This window comes from Eschrichtius robustus, chromosome 20, assembly GCF_028021215.1.
Source record: "Eschrichtius robustus isolate mEscRob2 chromosome 20, mEscRob2.pri, whole genome shotgun sequence".
In the NCBI taxonomy this organism is placed as follows: Eukaryota; Metazoa; Chordata; class Mammalia; order Artiodactyla; family Eschrichtiidae; genus Eschrichtius; species Eschrichtius robustus.
In genome coordinates, this window is record NC_090843.1 from 61330114 (window position 1) to 61356282 (window position 26169).

Sequence of the window (26169 nt, forward strand, 5' to 3'; positions counted from 1 at the left end):
GTCAGGTTAGATATATGTGTCAATAAACCTCTAGATACACTATAAATTGGATCAATACTATTGATTTCTTCCTAACACATACAGACAAAATGAGATAAGGAAGGTAATTTTACAGGCCAGGACACTTTGGCAAAAATGATGGATGGCCTAAGGGGGACGCCAGGAGAAAGAGGGGCAACTTGAGGCCCCAGAGCAAGTGGGAGGTGGGCATGGAAAGAGGACACCAGAGTGCCCTGCACAGGCCAAGCTCTCACCGGGGCACCAGGCTAGCAAGTTCCCATCACTATTCTGCTGGCTGGTAAACTTGGTGGGTTTGTACGAGCTGATCTAGGAGCTCGACCACCACTTAGGGTCTGTGAGTTCCAGTCAGAACACAGTGGACGCTGCAGACACAGACAAGACAGGGAGTGACCACCAAGTTTATTGAAAACAAGGGACGCCTGGAGTTAGCTTTGCACCTTTATGACAAAGACCACACTTGAGCTCACTGGCCTCTACGCTCCCCCCTCTGGAACAGAAGACCTGCTCTAGGACCACAGTTCTAAAGGGCGGATCTGAGGTTCTTCCCAGCAGCAGCTGCAGCTAATCCAGTTAAACCCTTCCCAGAGACCACTCCTAAAACGTGACCTCCAAGTGACACATTTTCCCCAAGGGGTCCAAGAGAAGAGATGAGCTGAAAGGTGAAGACTTTTCTTTCTCCTGATGCAGAAGCAAGAAAGTCAACCTGCGTGAAATCCGATCCAGAGAGCGAGATATCCTCCGCGTCTAAAACCATGTCCCAGTCTCTCCTCTCCAATCCATGAAAAAATGAGAGAACAGGGATATTTTCTAAGAGATGCAATTTCTCCGGATGGAGCCAAGTTTGTTTTTTTTTAAAAACTAAGTTTATTTATTTTTGGCTGCGTTGGGTCTTTGTTGCTGCACGTGGGCTTTCTCTAGTTGCGGCGAGCGGGGGCTACTCTGCGTTGCGGTGCGTGGCCTTCTCATTGCAGCGGCTTCTCTTGTGGAGCACGGGCTCTAGGTGCACGGGCTTCAGTAGTTGTGGCACGCGGGCTCTAGAATGCAGGCTCAGTAGTTGTGGCACAAGGGCTTAGTTGCTCCGCGGCATGTGGGATCTTCCTGGACCAGGGCTCGAACCCGTGTCCCCTGCATTGGCAGGCGGATTGTTAACCACTGCACCACCAGGGAAGCCCGCCAAGTATTTTTAAATGGACCGGGAGACAGACAGACATGGGCTCAGATAGCTTGGCTATTGAAAGGGCTTCTTTCCCAAATGGGATCTTTGATGTTTGGCAAGGCTTGAGCTCCAGCTGAAACTTTTCCCACAGCGGGAGCACTTATAGGGTTTCTCTCCTGTGTGAACCCTCTGATGCCTATTAAAGTTGGATCTCTGAATAAAACTCTTCTCACAGATGGGGCACTTATAGGGCTTCTCCCCCGTGTGGATTTTCTCGTGGTGGCGCAGCCCCGAGAAGTCGCTAAAGCCCTTCCCACACGTATCACACTTGCAGGGCTTCTCGCCCGTGTGGATTCGCTGATGCTTCACGAAGTTTGAACTCCGCAGAAAGGCTTTTTTGCAGGTGGGGCACTGAAAGTACGTCTCTCCACTGTGAGTTCTTTGGTGAAAATCCAGCTGGGAATTCCGGTAGAAGGTTTTCCCACACTCCCTGCAGGTAGGGAGTCTCTGGGCCATAGGAGCTCTCGGCTGCCGTCGCGGGGAGGCCTCTCTCTTCCCCTCCAGCCACGGCGCGGACGGCTCTCCGGGAAGAGGCGGCGGATGCTGACCCAGCTGTGTCCCGGAACTCCTCTCTCGGGGAGAGAGCTGCGCCCCTGTCCCCTCACCATGAAGGTTCTCCTGGGCCTCGGGGAGATTCTCTCCTTCTCCAAAGCATCTCGGCTCATCCTTGCTGAAGAGGCCACTCAGGGAAGTCTGAGGAGGCTCTCCTGAGGCTTGAGGGTCCTGGTCCCTGTAGTTCTCCAAGTTTAAGTTCTCTTTGTCATTCTCCTGTCTGTCCCCTGAAAGGAGAAAGAAGATGTGGAGCAGCTCAATCAGTGGTCTGCCCTGCTTTGCAACTCGTGTGTCAGAGAGAGGGTCATCACAAAACATTAATTCTTTTTACCAAGAGGGCATCGGTGAGTGAAGAAAAACACTGTCCAGCCTGGGCACCTGGCACTCACTTCACGTGTGTCCAGGCTGTGACTCAGCTCTGGAGCCAAGGAGAACAAGTGACAGCAGAGGACGGCTCCCAGAGGCTGCAGTGGCCACCCCCGCAAAGAAGCAGCAAGTTTCTTAAGCCCAGGAAAAACAAGTCTAGTATATGAGAGTACTACTCTAAAAAAGTATTGGTTTTTATCTAATTAGATATAAAAGATAAATATGATCACTAAAAACGATTTGAAAAGCATACAAAAGAAAACCAAATCAACCTCAGTTATACCACCCAGAGGCAACAACTATGAGTATACATTTCCTTCCAGTCTTCATCTAATTTATACATACGTATGTGTGTATGTATGTACGTATGTATGTATGTGTTTTCTGACACAACCGATATCATACTGTATAAACAGTTCTGTATCTGGCTTTGTAGCCTTTAAATTGTAGATGGTGGTACTTATCAATTCCACATGGATTCTCCCTTTCATAAGTCACCCCAAAATTCATGAAATGCAACCATGTGTCATTTTACTGTGGTTGTGACGCACAGTGAGACTGCTGTGTAAAAGTGAACCCCTCGGTCTGCGCTTGAATCCAGCATTCACTTGTGCTTCATTATGTCACATAACAGTTAAATTTTGTTTTTCTCATCGTAACTTGGGTTTTTGGTTATTACTACTTAATGATGCATGTAGTAAAGATTTTTATTTTGGTGGTAGAATTTATCTTCAACTTTTATAAGTTACTTTATTCCTGTAGATCTAAAGAAGCTGCTTGCCTTTCTCTTTCCTATATCAGTGTCTTTCAAATTATCAGCTAGAGACCCGGAATCTGCCAGAGAACCAGACCTGAACTTGTTAATTCAGAGCCTTAGAACATGTTCCTCTCAGATGGCAAAGGTACTTTCTCTTTTCTTTAAAGACGCCTTTATAAATATCATTTTAAAGAGCTGAATAATGGCCCACTGTGGAGACGTCATAATAAACACGTAAGAGGAAACATAATGTATTTAAGAGTTCTCCTACTGTGGGAATCTAAGTTGTTTGTTATATTTTGCTACTATAAATAATGATGTGATAAGCCTTTTTCTTCATAAATTCTGCCCACATTTCTGATCAGTATCTTAGAGGAGGTTCCTCAAAGTAGAATTACTGTGTCAGTGGACATGAATGGTATGAAGGCTGTTGACACCTACTGGCAAACCGATTTCCGCAACTTCTCTGCCACCCTCGGGTCTGAGAGGCTGGCTGGGCAGAGAGGAGGTGACTGTCCAGTACGTAAGCACTGACTGTGTCTCAAGTGTCTGCCATTTAGGCTGGTGAAAAATGGCTTCTCCTTGGTATACATTTTAATTCTTTAGTTATTAAAGGAGCAGTTTTTTCACACTTATGAGTTACTATTCATACTCCAAGACTGCTGTCCACTTTTTTTCTACTGGGAAAGTCACTTTTTTTCTTATCAGCTTGCATTAACTCCTTCTATATTAAGAAAAATTGTCATTTATCTGTCATGTTCATGAAAAGAGTTTTTCGCCATTTAGTTATTACTTTAATTTTGTTTGGGGTTACTTTTATGTATAGGAGTTGTAGTCTCTTTCTTTTTAAATACAGTCAAGTCTATTAATCTTTTACTTAATGATTTTTTTCCGTTGGTTTTATACTTATAAAAAGCTTCCCCAGCTTGATGTGAGTCAAACATTTACCTGTTTTCGCTATTATTATTTTATCTTCATATTTTATGTCTTTTTCATCTGTTTCCAACTTATTTTGGTATATGACATTCATAAAATTTAAGCTGATTCCTCTTCCCAGAGTCTTTTCTCCTTATTTTGCTCATCCCATGGATTTGTTCTGCTTCTTCCTTCATCACATATTAAAGTCCTTTAGAGACCAGCCTCTGTTCCCAGGCTCTGTCTTCTGTTCCATTGGCCTGTGCATCTATTGTTATATCAGTATCCCACTGTGTTAATGAGTTTACCTTTTTAAAATGACATACTCTTAATATTTACAGACCCAACACTGATGAAACATTCTTCTTTCAAACCTTTTTACTGTTCTTGCAGTATTTTTCCTGATAACTACTTAAGAATCATTTTTCCAAATATAGTTGACCCTTGAACAACAAGGGGTTTGGGGCACCCACCCCGGTGCAGTCAAATTCCGAGTGTAACTTTATAGTCAGTCCTCAGTATCCAGGTTCTGCATCCGTGGATTCAACCAAATGCGGATCGTGTACGAATTTATTGAAAAAAATCTGAGCATAAGTGTTCCTGCACAGTTCAAACCTTTGCTATACAAGGGTCAACTGTATGTGTGTGTGTGTGTGTGTGTGTGTGTGTGTGTGTATATATATATATATATATATAATTTTAATCCTTTGGGAATTTGATTAGAGGTATAGGTATAAGGCTTTTTGAGGCTTACTCATTGCTGACCTTCTTTACCTGTGAGTTGTTCTTCCATATGGTCAAACAAAATAGCGTATCCACCCTCTCCTGGGACATCCGCCCCCTGCTCTGAGTCCAGATCTGGCAGACTGCTCACTCTTGTACCTCTGAGACCGGACTAGTCCTTTCCCATCTTGGTATCACTGTCTCGTCCCTGCACACCTGGACTCCTGCGTCGGCTGCCCACAGGGCACCCCTCCTCCAAGGGGACCCTCCCGGGCTGTCCCGCACGCGGCTGCTTCCTCAGCCTCTCTCCCCACAAAACCTCTCTCAAGAACCTACAATGGCGTCTCTTTCCCTTATCAAGGCAGGCCGGCTTTATACACTCTCCACAGTCTGGTTCAAGGTAAGATCTAATGGGACCATGTCAGCAGGTGAGATGATGGGAAAGAAAAAAAATAGAATGTTGCCATATGGAGATAGGGTGAGCTGGGTATCACAAATAAACTCCTACCGCACGGGAGTACAGGGGCAATCCCTGTACCTTCCTCTCAATTTTGCTGTGAACCTGAAACTGCTCTAAAAAATAAAGTCTATTAAAACAAATATCCTACTGCAACAACCTCTAAAGCAGCATTTTCAAACTTTTTTTTTGTCTGCTACCCACGATAAGAAATACTTTTATATTGAAATGTAGTACAGATGCACATATATAGAATAAAAATATCCTGAAACACTACCTACCCCGACATCTGGTATTTCCTATTTGCATTCTGATATTTTCTATTCGGTATTATCATTTCATTTTTTAAAATGCTGGTTGCAACCCTATAAAATATTTTCACAACCTGCTAACTGGTCACAAAATGCAGTTTTAAAAATACTGCTCCAAAGGAATCCTTGTGAAGTAGTATTATGATAAATATATTGCTTAAAATTAAAACCGTATGTCTCATGTGATGCTTGCTCTCTCTGTGGTATTGATATACTAGCAAAGGAAACAATCAGATCCTACTGGGGAGAAAGAATGGCCTGTCATACAGTTCCCATCCTTGGTCCTTTTATTCCTCCATGGTTCTGGAATCTTTTGTAGATTTGAGAGAGAGAGAGAGTGTGTGTGTGTGCAGGAATGTTTGACAGTTGATTTTACATAACTGCAATGTTTTTAAAAGAATGTAGAAGGCAAAGGGTGATTGCTGTTTTACAGCAGAACAAGTTCATATTTCTTCATTCCAGTCTTAAAATAATGTGATTTATATGAAGTATTTGTTGTTGTTGCTGTTTAATGAAACTTAGATGCATGGAGATTAGCTAGACCATATTTTTCTGTTTGTTTGTCTTGTTTATTTTGTACAGGGTGGGTCAGTTACCATTCACCATAACCAGAGTAAGAAAAGTCTAGTTACCTTGAACCTTCTTGTTAGGAAGGATAATAGTGGCCTGTTAGATAATCTTTTTTTTAATAATAGAATTCAACCCATATCTGTTTTGGTCTCAACTGTACTAACCTTAATTCTCTCTAAGAAAGAAAGCTGTCACAACAGGCAAGAGTGAGGCAACAGATCGGATGCAGGGTCTTTCTTCCATGATTAAATATATGTGTCAACAGCCCAATAGCCAGAGATGAGACCCACCTCGGTACTCAAACTGGACTGACCAGATCACAGCTGGTTAGAACCAATGTAATAGAAACCAAGTCCTGATATTGCCCCACCGCCTCCAATATAATGACTGGAGGTCAGACATGGCTCTGGACCAGTGGAGGATCACTCACCTATGCAGGTGGGTCTTGGGATCTTCTCGCTGATGTGCAGGTGTGGTCCTGTCAGCTCTGCCCCAAACCCAGCTGGATCAGTCAGGTCATGCTTGGGATTGGAAATGCCTGGTACAGAGAGAGATAATCTGTGGGCCTGGATGAATGGGGAGCACTGGGGACCAAGCCGTGTTGCTCAAAGGGGGGCCCTGAGTGCAAAGGGAACTAGGGAAGCTCTGGAGACCACTGAGGATGTGCGGAGCGTCTAAGACACCAGTACTCACGAGAAACCCAGGATATATGGTGAAGGCCACAAAAAGAAGATTCTGGGCGGGAGGAGTCAGACCACCTGGCAGGCTGGTGCGAGGGTCGTGACTGGGACCCCACGCATGGTTGGCTGGGACCGTGGTTAGTAGAAAAGAGCATGCATGGCCGGCCACCGCTGAGCCCCGTCGTAACTCAGCACCTACGAGCTATGTAACAGTGAGCAAATGACTTGATCTGACGCTCACGGTCATCACCTTGAAATGGGAATTCCATCACCCGTTTCACAGATGAGAGGAGTTACTGTACACGAGGAGCCCCGACAGTGCCAGGCGCACAGAGCACGTTCAATACGGGGAGCTGTCACTATAACTCAGCCACCTCCAGCTCCCCCCGTTCCCAGCCATGTCTCTAAGGATTTCCTCCACCCAGAAAACATCAAGCAGTGCGGCTGTCTCTAAAGTACACGGAAGATGTCTCCTTCCATCAGGCTGACCCATGCCCGCACCTCCTGAGACCATTTTCCCATAAGTCTCCAGCATGAGATCCCAGTATTGCTCCTTTTGAGTGGAATCCAGGTGCCTCCACTGCTCCTAGAGAAAAACACAACGCCGTGAGTCCAGGGAAGGTTTCCCAACCCTCCGTCCCTGCCTGTGGGAGGCTGAGAAGAAAGGAACGGGCCTTAGGATCCCGGCCATCAGATGGTCTGAGAAAGCACGGGAGGTGCTTCAAGGGGAAATCGACAGGCCCTGCCTCAGTGTTTCTTGCCGTGGTTAGAAAACATTTAGGTTTTAAGTTCCGTGTTTTCTTTTAAGTTGCCTGTTTTTGCGAGTGGAGAAGAGGAGGCAGGAGCCCTTTCTCCGCTCTCCTTTTGCTTCACTCAGTGCTTATCAGAGGCCTTTGAGCAGCGGGAGCCTGCTATTCCCCATGTTTCATTAAAGTCTGGAAATTCAAGAGGGAAAGGAAAGGAATTTTAAAGTGTATTTGTTGGAAAAGCAAGTGCAAATCAGTGAAGGGGTGGGAAGGGTAAAGAATGACGTCAGGCGAGTTGTGAGTCTCACTGTGAGACAGACTGTGGCCTCGGAGCAGAAATGCTGCAGCCACACACACTTCAAATCTCCCGACGGTTCTGAGTTTAGGTCTAACAGCAGATCAGTTTTCCTCCAGTGAGTGGGAAATGGAGGGGTTCCCTAGAGCAAGCTGTCCCTTGATTATGCCCAAAACATGCCCTTCTCATGCTATGGAACTGAGCCTGGAGACTTAACGCTGGGAAGGCCATGGAGCTGGGGTCAACTTTTGGGAATCAAATGGCAGTCTCCCCGCCAGGAGGCTGACTGTTAGACACTCAGTTTGTACAGCAGAGTGATGAACAGCACCTTCTCTGGAGCCAGACGCACTGGGATTCAAGTCCCAGGTCTGCCATTTCCAGCTGCGTGACCTTGAGGAAGTTACTAAACCTTTCTGGGCCTCAGTCCTCACCTAATGATAGTACTAGACTCAAAAAACTGTCTGGAGGTTTAACAGAAATAACCAAGTGTGATCTATTTTCAAAGCACCCGCTACTTTTCATTCATAGCATTCATCACAGTTTATTAAATATTTATATATATGTATACACACACACACGAACGTATTTAATGAACAGTTGCCTCTGTAGCACATTCGCACCCTGAGAAAAGGATCCTCCACTGTTCTTTCTCAGTTCCCAAGACCAAGCCCAGGCTAGAGCAGGCACTCAATGTACGTTGTCTGGGTGAAACAAAGCCCTTAGCAAACAAGTGCTTGGCAGGCGGTCTGTATTCTCACTATCACTACCACACGCAGCCTATGGGATATCAGTCTCCCCAGGGTTCACAGGCAGAATTCAGGGGTCCTGCACACTCTCGGGAACCCCAAAGTTGAGAACCATCTATTATTGTCATGAACGGCCAGCCAGGCCACAGGCAGCAGAAGTGAGGAGGGGAAGGATGAGAAGAGAAGTCACCCTCCATCACACCCAACCCACTACCCGGGGAGGCCACTCCCCATTCTACATTAACTCTGCCCCCAGTACATTAAGGGGACTGGAAATGGCTGAAAGAGAGTGGAGACACCAAAAATTCTTTAACTAGCAGATACTAAGCTTAAAAAAAAAGAAAAGAAAAGGAGGAATTAAATTTCTTAGGGTGAAAAAAGTGAAAAGGTGAAAAGTGGAAAAGTGACCTCTATATGTTTAACTATTAACTATAACCACATTTTAAATATGGATTTTAATTTAAAAAATTTTAAAGTAGGAATTTTTAGCAGCTTACTTTGTTAATCTTCTGTGAAGGAAACTACCTTAACAGCCTACTGGAAATAACCAGCTTGAGCAAACACTGCTGAATACAGGAGTCCCCAGTCTTCCTGGTCAAAACACAAAGACCCTCACGTCGGCGCTGGCAGAGAAAAGGACGGGCTGCCAAGCGTGGTAACATCTGCCTGGAGGCCTGGCTCACTGGATACAGGCCTCGTCCACGGGCACCAAAAGAGTAGCCACCCAGCACAGTACAAGGCAGAAAAGAATACAGCCACCAAAACCCCCAAGGGCCACCATCAGCCCTTTCAAAGCCCAGAAAAGGGGCTTCAGGAGTCTCTGGAAGGCGTGCCTCCAGATTAAAGCCACAAACTTACTCAAGGAACTGCCCAGGAGCTAGGGATGCATATGAAGCCCCTTACTTAAGAGACAAGACACCAACTGCAGCCATCTTCATTTTCTGTCATTTTTATAAGAGGAGAAAAAAATCCAAATTCCTATTCTGGAAGGATGGAAGTATGAGATTTGATGGGGAAATAATCTCAATTTCATGTGGAAACAGCACCATCTTGTGGGTTTGTGGGACACTGCCACAACTGACTGGCACACAGGCATCTGTACTGTGTTCCCTCCCCAAGGTTTGAAGACACAGGAATGGGTGCCAGTGCACCCCCAAGTCTGTGAGACTGTCTCTAACTCAGTCACGGCATCTACCACTGTGGACCTCATACCCTGCCATTGTTCTCGAGGTTCCTAATTTAGGGAAGAGATTAGAGGACATGATTCCTTATACTGTATTTAAACATTCCCTTCAGTTAGTTACAAAAGACTCCATTAAACATCGAGGTCCTTCTGATGCAAATAGTTGTTGTTAGTTTGGGGGAGGGATACTGGGATCGGGTAGGGATGAGTTTTGTTTGTTTGGGGTGAGTGGCTGTCAATCAGTTATCAGCTATATATAGGTAATTTATATATATTTATATACATACATTTATATTTAGATGGTGCTGCTGGTGAGCGTTTGGAATACCTTGACTTCAAGCTTTCCAGAACAAGTCATGGTTAACGTCCTCATGTAATGTAGAGCTAATGTTTAACTCCACTAATTAAAATATGTTAATAAGTTGTATATGCCTTTCATAGGGATACTCTGTATTTACTATAGAAGCAATAATAATCCTCCAAGTTGACTTGAAATATTTGGCAGAATACCCAAATCTTTTTCACCAAGCAGCCTCCTGCCTAACAGTTTGGTTTCTGCGTACTTAAAAGCAGGAATATGGGCACCCTTGAGTCACTAAAAAGCTGTATCCCTTCCCTTCCCCCTCCCCACCCTCTGCCCAGGGTAAACTGCAAAGCTCGGACTCTGGTTTCTAAATCTTTTGAGCCTGGAAAGCTGAGGCTCAGACACATCTACAGTGGCTTCCCTGTCCTCACCTTCACTCTCAAGTACCCCATGAGGAAATTCCCAAGAAGAGTTCCCACAAGGTTTGAAACAATGCTCTGATTAAGGTCTACAGGTGCCTGAAAAAGTTGATTTTTTTTTTTTAACATCTTTATTGGAGTATAATTGCTTTACAGTGGTGTATTAGTTTCTGCTGTATAACAAAGTGTATCAGCTCTATGTATACATATATCCCCATATCCCCTACCTCTTGCATCTCCCTCCCACCCTCCCTATCCCACCCCTCTAGGTGGTCACAAAGCACCGAGTTGATATCCCTGTGCTATGCAGCTGCTTCCCACTAGCTATCTATTTTACGTTTGGTAGTGTATATATGTCCATGCCACTCTCTCACTTCAGCCCAGCCTACCCTTCCCCCTTCCCGTGTCCTCAAGTCCATTCTCTGCGTCTGCATCTTTATTCCTGTCCTGCCCCTAGGTTCTTCAGAAAAAGTTGATTTTTATCAAATGCAGCTTTTCAGAGTTGTTCACCACATAATCAAGAGAAACCTGTTCTTGAGACTTCTGTTTACAGCCAAGATGGAGTAACAGGGAATGGATTTACCTCCCTGCTGAAACAACCAAAAACGGGGACAAGATATATGAAACAATGATTTGCAGACGATATACTTTAGGAAGAGCAGAACAGAGATCCCTGTGTGCCCTACAGTTGCCCAAACTTACCACCTGGAGAGGACATCCAGAGCAGCAGAGAGGAGCTCAGGGTCTGGGGAGGCCAAGAGGGTTACAGAGTTCTTAGCAGGGCAGAAGACCAGACCGGGGGAGCTGCACAAAGAGAGAGCTCCGGAGATCTGAAGAGGGTCCCCGCAAGTCAAGGAAAGACCCCCCTCCCCCTAAAGAAGCAGAAGGCACAGTCCCCAGAGCTCACACAGTGCTGGAAACACTTCATATTTCCAGCAGCCAGAGTGGAAAACGTTGTATATCAAGAAGCATAAGGTATAGTATCACCTCAGTACAGGGGGAAGATTAGCCCTAGACTAAAGGCTTCACTGGTGCCATGTAACAAACTGTATCCAAGTAACTTAACTGCATCCCAGAGCAGAGCTAAACAACATTTATAGGAATGCAAAAATATGCAGCCCCCAACAATGTAAAATTCACCATGCCTGACATGCAACCAAAGATTACTGGGCATACAAGGAAGTAGGAAAAAACATCTCATAATGAGGAGATCAAACCATCCATCAAAACTGACTCAGAACTGACACAGGTGATAAACTAGCAGACAAGGACATTAATACAGATAAACATATTCCATATGTTCAAGGAGTTGGAGGAAAGATTGAACACATTAAGTACAGACATGAAAGATATGATAAAGCCCAAATTCAAACTTCTAGAGATGAAAAACATCTGAGATGCAAAATACACTGGATGGGATTAAAAGCAGATAAAACACTGCAGAAGAAAAGATTAATGAGCTGAAGACATAAAAATAGAAACTACACAAAATAAAACAGAGGTTAAAAAGAGAGAACAGAGCATCAGTCAGCTGTGGGTCAACTTGAAGAGATCTAATGTGTATATACACACGTTAAGATTATACATGTCCCACGTGTGTGCTATTCTCACAGTTCCCAAAGAAGCAGAGAAGGCAGGGAGACAGAAAAAGCAGTTGACATAACGGCCAAAATTTTTCCAAATTTGGTGAAAGCTATAATCCAGCAGATCCAAGAACTTCAGTGAACCCCGAGAACAAGAAACATGAAGAAAATGACTCCAAGGCTCATCATGGTCAAAATTTTTTAAATCAGAGAGAAACCATTAAAAGCAAGCAAGAAAAATACATTATATGCAGAAGAACAAAGACATGTGGCATGGTTCCATTTTGTGTAAAATTTCAGAAAATGCAAACTACCGTATGGTGACAGCAAGCAGATCAGTAGTTGCCTCGGGACTGGGGGAGAGTAGAGCAGCAGCAGGGAGGGGAAAGGAAACCTTCGGGGTGACAGGTATGTTTACTATCTTGACTGCAGTTATGGCTTCACATCTGTATATGCCATGTCCAAGAACTTATCAAATTGTACACTTTAAATAAGTGCGCTCTAGAGTTTGTCAGTCACACCTCCATAAGTGAGTGGGGGGAGAGGCTAACCTGTCCCACGTGAGAGATAACATTCGAGATCACAAACCGACCCCAACGTGGAGGCCTAGACTAGGAAATGGAATAACAGCCTTTTCTCAGCACAACCCAAAGATAATAAAAAAGGGAGACAAGACTGCTTCATCACAGCAACTTCTTCGAGGGCCCAGATTCTATTATTAAAGATGACAATTAGGAAACATTCTGCCTACAAAGAAATATTGAAACTTGGGTTTCATTCCACATGTATGGCTGTCATCCTGCTAGGCCTTCCTCTCTCCTCTGCTTCTGAGAACGCTTCCCTTTTCAATCCACGGACTGTTGACAGACCCTCAGAGCGAGGTTCTGGGGAACGAGAAGCAGGGGAACCCCGCTCACCTGAGGTGCCGTGTGGAGAAGGCAGGCTCCACAGTCTTGGTCTCTGACGAGCCTTTCCTCGGGTCGGGCAGGAAGCGGGGAGGCAGCCAGGGCTGAAGGCGGAGACAGGAAGATGGAAGAATCCCGATGTCCTGCCACCCACTAGCCAGAGGGCACAGGTGCAAGCCTCCACACGTTAGAACCAACGCCTGTTCCGCCATCTGTGATCTCAGACTTGTGCTTACCTCCCTAACCCACTCCGACTCCCCCTACCTTCCCAGCAGCCTCACCCGTGTCTCCCCCCACCTCCCTCCCCAGAACCCAAATCCGAAAGGCCTGGCCCTGTCATAAGTGGTTTAAATTGCAGACTTTGAATCCCCAAATCAGAGTGATTCCTGTATGTCTACCCTGCTTCCGGACTTCCCAGAGACACCCCAACCTGAGCGGCACATCATTTCAATTCTCTCTTAGGCCTCCTGACCACAATCCCACAATTTCTCCAAGACGGCACCACACACACCACCTGCCCCTCACCTAGTCCGTGTTCCGAGTCGGCCTCCTCTTTCACGATGTGGCTCAGTGGCTCCCCAGACCGGCAGGCTGAGTTCTGAAGCCCCAGCTCCTGAGGCACTTCAACATGGGCCTCTGCTTCCCCCAGTGGGCAGCTTTCAGGCTCCGCCTTCTGTGATAAGACTTCCTGTCCCAGAACTTGGATGCTGATCTAGAGACCACATGGTACTAATTACTGAAAGATCCAGAGTAAGGATTTCTGAAAGATACAAAGCTAATCTTCTAGAACGCATCATAAGGCAGTCCTTAGGGACATGGGGCAGGGAAAGAAAAAAGCCAGCATTTACTTCTGGTCCAGCGGGAACCAGGGAGGGAAACATCCTGAGAGAGGCCAGAAGCCATGGCCTGGGAGCCCTTCCGACAGGCCACTGATGTTGTGTTTCTAGTGGACAGTCTCCACCAATTAAAACGCAGGCGTCTTTGGAACAGCTTCTCAAACATTCTAAAGATGGAATGGGATGGGAGATTTAGCTTCAATCCCTAATGGCTAAAAAGTGTGGAGAATCTCAGGGAGTCTTAGAATCAGGTGAGGTGTGGGGACACACTGAGATAGTAGAATAAGAAATGTGCAACTGGTCTTTGTCCCAGGTTCCTGGCAAGCGCTCCTAAAACCCCTGGAATTTCCTGAAGGGCAGGAGGGCCAGGAGCAACTCCTCCTATGCAGAATGAGCCCCTTTCAACCACCCCTGAGTTGATGCTGATGAGATGACTCTCGGTGGCCCCTGGACGGCTTCAGGATGGAGGCCGGTCCCCAGAGGAACTAATCAGGTGATCAGAGGATTGGAACTTCCAGCGCCACCCCTCAACCTCTGGGGAAGGGAGAGGGGCTGGAGATTTTCAATCACTAATGGCCAATGATGAAGCAATCATGCCTAAGTAATGAAACCTCCATAATAACTCCTAACCTGTGGGGTTCAGGGAGCTTCTGAGCTGGTGAATACATACAAGTGCCAGGGGGATGGGGTGCCCAGATGAGGGCGTGGATGTCCCGTGCCACCCCCATCTCCTCCATTTGGCTGTTTCTCAATCATATCCTTTATAACAAACTGGAAAATATGAGTAAAGTGTTTCCTTGAGATCTATGAGTCACTCTAGCAAACGATCAAACCCAAGGAGGGGGTTGTGGTAACCTTCAAATTTGTAGCCAGTGGGTCATAAGTACGGGTGGCCCTGCAGCTTGTGACGGGGTCTGAAATGGGGTCAGTCTTATGGGACTAGCCCTTATCCTCTGGGGTCTGAGCCAAGACAGACAGTGTCAGCGAATTGGTTGTTGGTGTGGAAAAGCCTACATATTTGGTGCCAGAAAAACAGACAACACCCCTGCTAAGACCCCAGAGGAGCCCTGTGCTTCAGTCAGAGATCACAAAACTCTGTGCTCACCCACTGCCACAGCCTCTGGGGGTCCCCCCTCAAGCTCTCCACGAGGGTCACTGCTTCCTCCCCGCTTCCTGGACACTGCTTCCGCACCCACATCTGGATCTCCCCGGGCAGGATGGTCAGGAACTGCTCCAACGTCAGGATCTCTAGGATCTGCTCCTTGGTGTGAACCTCTGGCTGCAGCCACTGGGAGCAGAGCTTCCGAAGTTGTCTCAGGGTTTCGTGGGGCCCGGACATCACCTGGTAAGGAAACTGCCTGAAAAGCTGGCGTGCAGTCTCAGAGCTGGAGGGCTCCCCGCGAGGGGTGGCGTCTGGCCCAGAGAACGCGGACTCCTTGGCCTTGGCCAGTGGCGGCAGCAGGACTGGAGCCTGCCCCAGCTCCACGGGCATCGTCTGGCTTGCCAAGTCCTTTTAGGTGACGTGCTTCTGGGACGGAGTTGTCCCTGGGAGAACCAGGTCTTCACAGAGCCTCTCACAGGGACGCCGGAGGGGGAGTGACAGTGATGCTACGCAGACGAGAGGGACGCACTTTCAGAAAAGGACAAAGTCACGCGCCACCTGAGACGCCTCGGAGGCAACCGTGCATCTTCTCAAGTCAATGGACACGCTAATCTATTTTGAAAGATGGTAAACCTGAAGCCACGGAGCACACCACTACTACCATATCTAAACTGTCATCATCACCCTGACCATTTTTACAGCGTTCTCTCTTGGTCTTCAAAAGGCCAGACCAAGTAGAAGAATGAAACGCACCACATCAAGCGTTTTCACTGTGGGTTTCCAGGTAAACAGCTCTTCTGCAAAACACTCCAATGTCTGCATCCATGTGTCTGCAGACCAAAAAATAAAGCTGAACAAAGACCTTGATGCCCTAGGAATGAAGGCTAAGGCTGAAATGATCAAATGCTTCCAAAATAAATAATGAGGTTGAAGAGAACTCTTCCCCAAAAGGTGCAATGAAATTTCTAAGTGACCTCTTTTGAATGCCATGTTGACAACTGGGAATTTATGAAAAACCTGTCACACTGAAATTTTCAACCCTGGACTGAAAGAAGGTTTAGAATAAATACTGACTACCTCAACAACATTCCTACAGACTTGAAGCAAGTAATCACTCTTTTATGGCGAGTGGTATCAAAATTCAGAAGACAGCAACTAAGACAGTGAAAAGAGAACTATTAAATGGCAAAGTTAATATTAAGATATTTTAAAAGGAGCATGCACTATTTCTAGCTAGCTTTCTTGCATGTAATCCTAATATTAGATTATTGGGTCTATCTTTTTAAAATATTATGAAGGAGCTAGAGGTCATCATTTCTCCATAACATGAACCACAACACTCAATCACTTGGATGTCTGGCTTAATCAGAGATCAGTACAACACGCCAGCTTTTGATGGCTGCTTTTTCCTTGAGGTGTAAGACAACGTCCTCATCCCCACCACTTCACCCAAACAATCCACCCCATATCACAACATCATTTAAAAATAAACAAAAAAAGAAAGCAAATTTTTTTCAAGGGTACAAAAAAGGAAGGAGTAAGGTAAAAAGGATCGATCTAATATTAGGTTTCTCATGTGGACCTCACTAACTGTACTTTTTGTTTATGTAGAGACCCATATATTTCATTCATATTCACGCAGCACCCAGAGTGCTACAGCAACGTATGTTCTCAATAATTCAGGAATTCTACTTCTGGTCATGGCAGCCCACCTACTGTAAACAATGACAAAACTGGAGAACACCTAAGAGGCCACTGTTTTCAAGCACTGGCCAACAGGAAAGGTGAGAATGGAATCCCTGAGAGAAGAAAAGCTTGTGAGGAGGGCCATGATCATCCCGCTGTCTGCCGGGGGATGATTTCCTCATCCCAGTGCAGGAGGCTGGAGCTCAAGCAGAGACCAGAGGTCTCACTAAACTGAGGAGGCAGAGATCAGCATTTGGAGCTACTGAAGTGGCTGGGATCAGAAGAACAGGGCAGCGGGGAGGAGGGAGCTATGGGGTGGAGGCGGAAGTCTGTGTGGGGTCCCCTGTGAGTTCTGGCCAAGGGCTGGGCTGCACTCAGTAGGGTGAAACTATGCAAGGTTCAACAGAGAGCAGTTGCTACCAGGTTAAAAGAGCAAAAGAGGGATACAAAAGGCCAGTCAGTGATGAGAGACACGTGCGTTTCTGACCCTGAGAGGAGAGAGACCTTATTAACACTCAAGGCATCCTGAGATACCAGAAAGGCCACATGTTAGGAGTAAGGACCATGCTCTAGAGAAAGACCTACTCTAAACCTGCCCTAAAAAACTTAAAGCCAAGCTTCAACAAGATCCACAGAGGAGGTCCAGTCTACCGCTCTATTCTGATCCAGTTAGAAGAATTTGGGGGAATTCCCTGGCAGTCCAGTGGTTAGGACTCCATGCTTTCACTGCCAAGGGCCCAGGTTCAACCCCTGATCAGGGAGCTAAGATTCCGCAAGCCACACAGCCCGGCCAAAAAAAAAAAAAAAAAAGGAATTTGGGAAACACCTTGGGCGTTCCAAAGATCTGCCCTAAAACCAAGCCAACACAAGTTGATCAGTCAGTAATTGAACTGCCTGCTAGAACAAAAATCAACACTCTTCAGAGGAAGGTAACAGAATCCTTAGTGTCTACAATGTGCCATCCACAATATCCAGGATGCAATCCAAAATTACTACACATGTAAAGAAACAGGAAAATGTGACTCAAAATCAAGGGAAAGCAGTCAAGAGAAACCAACTTCAGATGGCCTGAGGACTTAAAAACAATATAGTCTTTATGACAGAAGAGATAGTGACTTTCTATAGAGAAACAGAAATTATAAAAAGAAACAAATGCAAATTCTAGAAAATGAACCATCAACCCAGAATTCCACATCCAACAAAAACACCTTTCAAAGAAAGAATTAAAATAAAGACATTTTTCAGATAAATAAGCTAAGAGAATTTTTCACCAATGACTTGTACTACAAGAAATGCTAAAGGACATTCTTCCAGTTTAAGGGAAACTCATATGTACAGAAAGGAATGAAGATTTCCAGAAATGGTAAATACATGGTGAATAAGTTTAAGATACTATGCTTTTATTTCTCCTAACTTCCTTAAAAGGCAACTGACTGTTAAGGCAAAAATGACAATAGTATAAGTAGACCATAAGATAGGTAGAAGTAAAAGATATAAAAATAGCACAAAGGAGAGGGTAAATGGAATTAATCTGTTGTTTTTACATTTATGAACTGCTAATTCAGAAATAGAAAGTTGGAAGTAAGAAGTAGTGTCAGGTGAAGTGACAGATGGGAAATGTAAAGGTGTTAAGTGAGGGGCAGGAAATAAGAAATGTGAATTATAAAGTGGTACAATATTAAAGTATACTCTGATAAATTAAATGTTGATAATTTAAGGATGCATACTGTTAGCTGTAAAAATATTACACAAAGAGGTACAGCTAAAAGCCAATAGACGAACACTAAAAAACAGTCAATAATATACAGGAAAGGATTAAGAGAAGAATAAAAACCAGAAAGATCAAATGGAAAAAAGACAATATGATAGATTAATACCCAACCATATCAATAATTACATTAAATGTAAACGGGCTAAACACTTGAATTATAAGGTTGAGATTGTCAAATTTAAAAAAGTGAGACCCAACGATATGCTGTCTACAAGAGACATTTTATGTATAAAGACACAGATAGTTTGGAAATAAAATGGTGGGAAAAAGACATTCCATGCAAACAGCAAGCACATGAAAGCTGGTATGGCTATATTAGTATCTGACCAAGAGACTTCATGACAAAGAGAAAAAGAGGGACATTTCATTATGATAAATGGGTCAAATCATCTAGAACACAAAGCAACCTAAATGTGTATGCACCTAATATCAGCTCTAAAGGGACAAATCCTCAGTCATAGTTGGAGATTTTAACACTGTTCTCTCAGTAATTGATAGAAAAAATAGACCAAAAAAAATTGTAAGGATATAGGAAGTCTGAACAACACTATCACCCAAGTTGATGTAATTGACATTTAAACCAACAACTGCAGAATACACATTCATTTCAAGTGCATACGAAGCATTCGTCAAAACAGACCATGTGTATAATTAAGTTTCAAAACACTGGAATCTTAAAGTATAGATTCTCTGACCACATAGAAATCAATAACCAGAAACCAATAACAGTAAGATACCTAGACTATCCCAATATATGGAAATTGTTAAATAACAATATTAAATAACCTATGACCAAAGAAAACAAACCACACAGGAAATTAAAATATATTTTCATATTGAATGACAATGAAAACACAACATATCAAAATTTGTAGGAAACAGCTAAAGCACTGCTTAGAGAGAAATGAACAGCTTTAAATAAATATGTTAAAATTTTTAATAAATATACACGCATCCTTCACTATCTAGATCTATTTAGATCCTGAGTTTCAAATAACAAGTAGCAAGATTTCAGATAGCAAGAGACTTAGCAGTAGAAATTATTCACATTTACTTAGTTCCTGAATTAAGATAGCAGTTTAGATAACAGGGAAACTGACTTTTAGGGAAAACTATAGATCTTATAAAATATTTAAATCTAATTTCAGCAATTATACTCTCACATAATGGTAGGGGAAATGCCTCGCTTATAGTTAAATTACTTGATAGATGCTTTATAGATTGATATCCCAATTGACTTCATGAGAATCTGCTCCTGTTAGTTATGAAAAAAAAATTAAAGATATCCCAAATGTACAGTTGCTATACTTATTAAAGCTATAACGAATTAGAATGAATTTTTAAATGAACATCTAGGTAAGGATACTTACTATGCATTCATATATAAGTAACCATTTGCAGAGCACCTACTATTGACAAAGACTGTCTCCTTAATCAAACTTGAGTCAAGCTGAAGTTGACTGAGTCATCTCTTTGACTAGGACTGGCCCTTGGACTCTGTCCTTGGCACTTACAGTCCAGTTTAGCAAGAATCTTGCTGACTCCAGTTTAGGGAGTCAGCAAGACTTGACATTTGATCAAATTCAACATCCCTTGGTATCTGGTCAAATTCCTTATCGCCCTGGCCTGTCTTCAACAAAACCCGTCAAGTTGGCTTAGCTAGAATCCCCCCTTAACCCAGATGTTTCCTCTTAGTAATTTTCCACCCACTCAGCCCACCCCACCCCTTGGCTATAAATTTCCATTTGTCCTTGTTGTATTCAATCTCTCGCTCCAATACCACAAAGCCCCACGGTAGCCCCCCCTGAATAGTCTGCCTTACCGTTTTTAACGAGTCTCTGAGAACTTTTTCTTTAACACTATGCATCAGCTCCTTATTAGGCCCGGTTCAAGTCGTTTCTAATCCTCACAATTACCCAGCAAGGCGAGTATTACAGTGTACAGGTCGGCAACCTCTGAGGCTCACAGCGGCGGCCAAATTCAAACCCAGGAAGCTCTAAGCCTGTGCTCTGGGGAGGAGAGCTGCAAACCTTTGAATTTGGGGGGGCGGATTTGGGAGCTGTCACAAAGGGCTGGAGGGGAGGAGAAGCTACAGGCATGTAGCGCCCCGGAGGCCAGGGGGGATCCAGGCCTGCCAGGCGCCGGGCAGTGCTGCCCACTGCGTTCTCCACCCTGTGCCCACGACGCCGACAGCGCCGGGAAAGAGACTCCGGGCATCAGCCCATCCGGGTTCCCTCTTCCCGAGGCTCACTTCCAGCCTTTGGGGGGAAGGCAGGAGGGAGGGGCCCCTTTTCGGTCCCAGTCCAGAGACGTGGCTGGAGAGTCCGGAGGGGCCCACAGGCTCAGGGACGCAGGGCCCGGTCCGGGGTACCGGGTCTCCACGACCCCAGAGTCCACTCACAGCCCCGCCGCCCCTCCCCCGCACTCGCCGCGTCCCCGCGCGCGCTCCCGGGCACTCGGGCGCGCGTCCGCCGGCCCGACCGCTGCTCCCGGAGTTCCGGCCGAGTCCGGCGCGGACGCGGGCGGCGCCAGGCCAGACCCCGGGCTGCCGCGGCCAGGCCTGTCCAGCCCACGCGCGCTCACCTCGGCCCACGGCGCCGGCTCCCGGCGCACTTCCGGGAGACGGGAGGCTGCGCGCGCCTCTGGGCCTGGCGGGGCGGGGCGGGGGCGGGGCGGAGGCGCGGGCTCCGATTGGCCTCCCGGGTCGCTCCGCCCCGCCCGCGCCTCCGCGGCGCCGAGGCCACTGTGCGTCGCCCGCAGCGGGCGGTTGGGTCATTCATTCGAGCTCCGCGCGGTCACTCAGTCCTCACCTGGGTGTGTAGTGAGCCCCGGGTCTGGGCCGGGCACTTGGACCAAGCACTGCGAGGGCTGCAGAGGTCGTTTTCGTGACTTTCCCAGACCCCTCTGTCAGTCCCACACCCAGAGCTGAAGCTTTCGGGCCCTATCCCAGGTTCTTAACCGGAGTCTCTCGTCCTTGGGGTTCTCACCTCACTTGGCCTCCCAGGGGCATATGATTTGCCCCGACCTTGCTCTGTCCCGCTTCTCCACCTCTCGCCTACTCTGCATTTCCCGGGCACTCTCCTTCCACCTCCCCTCTTTCAGTGTTGAAGTTCAGTGGGGCGCCAACCTCTCTTCCCACCTTGTCTCTTGCCTGTCTGCCCCCCCGCCCCACCTCACTCCTTCAACGTGGTGTCTTCCTCGCCTCCTCCCTCCCCTTCTTCCCTTTCCCACGTGCCAACAATGGCCAAGTCCTATGATTTTACCGCCTGTCTATCTCTTCGACACCTCCGCTCTGTCCGCTCTCTACCCCTACCTCCTTCCCCGTCATTTCTAACCGGAGTAACGGGTGAAGCCCTCACCAGTTTCAGAACTTCCAGGCTTGCCCATTTCCAGGCCATCCTGCACTCGACCACACAGTCATCTTGTGGGACAAAGCTGTGTTAGTAGTAAGTATCAGGTCCAAATCTGGGAGAATGGAGTTACGTGTGTATCGTATGAATGTTCAATCATGGGCAATTGGCAAACCGTAGAGCATTTAAAAAAGGGGTTGTCAATATGGTGAAGTACCCTGCCCAGGGTTAGGAGGAATGGGAGACATCTCCTCTGAAGAAACAAAGCTTTGGGCGAAGGGGGGGATGGGCGGGTCATGATGTCTTCACATAGCTGAAAAACTGACCAGTGGGAAAGGGATTCAGCATGTTTTTCTAGGTCCCAGGGCCTGAGCAAGACCCACTCTGCAGCGAAAATAGTGAAAAATACTATTTCAGCTTAACCCAGGTGGAAGTTTCTGAAGGTGACTTGTGTAACAAAGCTGTTTTTTGAGTTCCTGAGCAGATCATGGGTAACAATTTGTCAGAAACATTTAGAGAGACACTTGCAGAGGGTGTTACTTCCAACACCAACGTGCTTTGCTTCTAAGAAATTCAAGAGGTGAGCTGGTTTGGAAAGGGAAGATGATGAGTTTTTATCTTCAACATGTAAGTTTTTAGCTGATCAACATCCAAGGAAGATAACAGTAATTTGAAAGCTCTAATTGGGCCCCAGAGCCCTCTGTGAATCTGATGGAAGCTATAAATCTTTTCACAAGGAAAGTGGGCATACATATCTACATACAAAATTTTTCACGCAAGTTCAGGGATTTCACAGAGCCCTGAAGTGCATCCTTGGAACCCACGAACTTCAGGTTGAAAACTCTAATTCTTATAGATGGTTCTTGATATGGAAGCTACACTTGGCAGTTTACTAATTTTTTTATAAACTGTCAACTTGCCCCTTGTGATATGTGATCATCACTCCTGCCCATAAAAGTTTTGGCCACTAACTAGGTCTGTTAGTCTCTTGAAGTCTGAGTTGAGACAATTATTTATTATTAACTGTGCATTGCAGTGCTTCTCCTCAGACCAGTGCCAAAAGCATCATTTTGGAAGTTTGCTTAAAAGCTGTATTTCCAGGCTCCACTTCTCAGAGAACCTAATTAGAGGAGAAGGCAAGAAATCTGGGCTTAACATGCCTTCTGTGTGAGTCTGCTGTGCAGCCACATTTGAGAAGCCCTGATTTAGAGCAGTGGTCGCTACACTTTTTTGATCAAGCACCCTTTACCAGTAAAACTATTTTGAGGCTAGAGAGCCACTATTTGTATATGTATTTATTAATAACTAATATACATGTATTATTTTGCCTACATATTCTATATAATAAAACATGTGAATATAAAAGTTAACGAAGACTGAGGTAAGAATGAAAAAATAATATTTCAAAGTACTTATTTTACTTGTTGAATAAAATTCCCACTTAAAATGAGATGGAACAGGCCTCATTATTTGAGCAAATCTTGATTTAATACTCTCATTATACAGAGATTTTTCAGGTCTTGTTCTACCTTCTTTTTTTTTTTTCAACACTTAGTTTTAATGGTTGTCATAAATAAAAAAAGAAACTTCACAAACCCTCCAAATGGAAAAAGTACATCATTGGCAAAACATTTTCATTTTTCAATACCATCTGTTAATTAAGCAATTTTTGAAGAAATGTGCCTTCTAAGAAATTCCAAAAGTGCCTGGTGCGATATTGTATGACCTTAAGCATCACTGAAAATTATCTTCGTGTTCTGGATACGGTTTCAACCACAGAGCCTAAAGTTTACTGAAAGCTGGGATCTCACCTCGTCAAGACTCTCTGTGTAATGTTGATCTGTCTTTTGTTCGTGCCAGAAAAAGAGCTCTTGCCTTCAGGTACAGATGTGGAAAACTTCTGAATTCCATAGATGATTCTTTTTTTTTTTTTTAATTTTATTTAAGTATAGTTGATTTACAATGTGTTCATTTCTGCTGTACAGCAAAGTGATTCAGTTATAAATATACATACATTCTTTTTCATATTCTTTTCCATTATGGTTTATCACAGGATATTGAATCTAGTTCTCTGTGCTATACAGGACCTTGTTGTTCATCCATCCTATATATAATAGTTTGCATCTGCTAATCCCAAACTCCCAATCCATCCCTCCCCCACCCCCCTGCCCCTTGGCAACCACAAATCTGTTCTCTATGTCTGTGAGTCTGTTTCTGTTTTGTAGATATGTTGATCTGTGTCATATTTTAGATTCCACATACAAGTGATATGTGGTATTTGTTCTGTTTCTGACTTACTTCGCTTAGTATGATGCGCAGATGATTCTTTATCCCATTAATTGACCAGGGGTCCTTTAAAGCTTGGAGAGTTCTATCTGGTTAACAATTTCAGGGAGATTGAGTAAGAGGCCTCAGACTCCCTTAAACATTCTACCACCCAGAATTCTCCTTCTTTGGTCCCTTAGGTGCCTCATCTTGATGCTTGTTACTGATTTCTGCTTTCTGCATAGTCACTTGTGGCCTCCATGGGCCTCCTTCCCTTCAGGCTGCTTGATCTCTTGCTGAGCTGATGACCCTCCCGGCTTTGGACAGCCAGCCCCTGCCCTTGCTGAATCTGTGACGTTTCCCTCTTTCTGATGGCCAGGGCTCCTGAAAACCCCATCAGCATCGAGCAGTGGGAGGCCCATCTGTTCCTGCTGCCGGAAGCGAGGGATGGCTGGACCACTGCCCAAGTTTTTCAGATTGAACTTTCCTCCCTGGGACAGAAGCTTCCAGGAGCATTTGGCGACACTTGAAGGGCTTGAGATCAATAAAGGAAGCAAGCTTTTTCTTCCTCTGGGGAGCCAGCAAGACGGGTGAGTCATCTGTCACTGCTAATTAACAAAAAGGGTCTGAACATTGGAGAACACACAGAGAGAAAAGGATTGGGATTAACCAGACACTGGGGTTTAAAAGAAAATACCAAAACACCTATTTTCCAGAATGTAGTCTATTCATTATGTGGTATTAGGAGAACAGAGAGAAAATTAAGTTAATCGGCAGCAGTAGTCTGTTTTAGGAAGTCTTGGAGGGCCACTGCAGAGAGATTCAGGCTGCCCATGGAGATGCGCAGAAGAAACAGCATGTGGCCAAAGGCACAGCACATAACCTCATCTTGCAAGAAGCTGGGAGACCAAGAATTAGGCATAGAGTGTATTCATTAAAGCTTGCAGAATTTTACCAAAGATCCCTTCTTTCCTCTGATGCTGCTGTGGACCCTCCAAACCAGGCGCTGGAAACTGGAAGCATGTGTTTCGTTTGGCAAGCACAGTTTTTAAATTCTTATTTTGAATGTGAGCGCCTTTTATGGTGTATGACATACGCTGACCATCCCTGTAAATCAAGTCTCTTTACATTTTCCAGAACTTTAACCTGGTCTGTAAAGGTGTTTGAACAGAACTGCTCAGTAATATTCTCCAGAAGTCAGAGGAGATGGTAGTTTAATGATGCCCACCTTGGATTCTGAGTTTTAGAGCTCATTGTGGATGCCTGAGGGCTCAGCTGGCCAGTGGGTTGGAGGGCTTTCAGGGGAAGAGGCAAGGCTGACCACTGCAGCCTGGGGAGGGCACTGCCTTGCCAGAGCCCTTCTCCCGCAGAGCCCTTCTCCCGCAGAGCCCGTCTCCCCCAGAGCCCTTCTCCCCCAGAGCACTGGCCATGTTCTTGTCAGTCTGTTGTCTCCACCAGGCACCAGGCGTCTAGGAACTGTCCTTCCCCAGATCCCCGTTATTCAGGGCAGCTCCCAAGAGAGAAATACGAAGGAATCAGTCAAGGGCAACAACAAGAATTTAGCCTAGGTGTCCTGTAACTGTATTTTCAGGACCAAAATGCAGACCTCATGGTCCAAAATTGGGAACATAGTATTTGAATTGTGACCGTCCTGGAAGATTCATGACTTGTGAGCACTAGAGCTCAACCAGAGTCCACTAGGGGGGAAGAAAAGAGAAAGAAGGAGTTAGATCCTCAAGAGCTATCTGGGAGAGTAAGACACTTGTCTCATGGATACCCTCTCTTATAAACTGGGATCTGGACTTCTTTCTCCATGAAGAATGATCTTGGATTTCCTCCACATACCTGAAAACATATGTAGTCAAGGAGACATGGTCTGGTGTAGACAACCTTGTCTGTGAGCCTGTGTCTCCCTCCAGGGCCACCCCTAGAACCACCCAGACCACGCATGGATTCAGGAGGACAGTTGTGTTCAAGGCGACCACCTCCAAGTGGCATCGTTTGGACCTCGTGAAACAGTGATGTGAGTCCTCCTGGGGTCCCTGCGGCGTCCTGTGGTCCTCCAGGACAAATGCTACCCATCTCTGTGTCGTCATACATTCCTGAGCTTTTAAGATCATGTCTCCTTGCTCCAGCCTGGCTGAGGGGGAAAAGAACAAAGAAATCCCTTAACTTGGCTTCCTGAAAACCACTGAACTGCACCAAACTGTCTAAAAATATATTCCCGAATTCTAACACACAGACTTGTGAGGTGGTAGGGGAAAAAAAACCTGCTAAAACATGGCTTATATATGTAACATCAGGAGAGAGTAGTTTAGAAATGACTAAAAGAATATCATTTTTCTTTGACTGCACATGTGGCTTGGATTTAATAAGGCATAATAGACCAAAAATGGCATGAAAGCTCTAC

At 45.3% G+C, this 26169-nt stretch overlaps 1 protein-coding gene across 6 annotated transcripts; it reads right to left on the reverse strand.

Annotated features, from left to right (window-relative positions):
- Window positions 1-400: 400 nt before the first annotated feature.
- Window positions 401-20743, reverse strand: ZNF18 (zinc finger protein 18). 6 transcript variants are annotated; one of them, XM_068529612.1, is made up of 7 exons: window positions 20728-20743; window positions 14691-15517; window positions 13275-13461; window positions 12762-12853; window positions 7070-7154; window positions 6319-6426; window positions 401-2016 (listed from the first exon to the last, which is right to left on the reverse strand). In XM_068529612.1, exons 2-7 carry the CDS (start codon window positions 15075-15077, stop codon window positions 1250-1252), a joined length of 1626 nt encoding a protein of 541 aa, XP_068385713.1. In that variant the 5' UTR covers window positions 15078-15517; window positions 20728-20743; the 3' UTR covers window positions 401-1249. The 6 variants fall into 6 exon arrangements, with proteins under 6 accessions (XP_068385713.1, XP_068385716.1, XP_068385715.1 ...); XM_068529615.1 differs by lacking the exon at window positions 20728-20743 and adding an exon at window positions 19967-20701 and having other exon boundaries at window positions 7070-7148; XM_068529614.1 differs by lacking the exon at window positions 20728-20743 and adding an exon at window positions 19967-20700 and having other exon boundaries at window positions 14691-15193.
- Between the last annotated feature and the right edge of the window lie 5426 nt (window positions 20744-26169).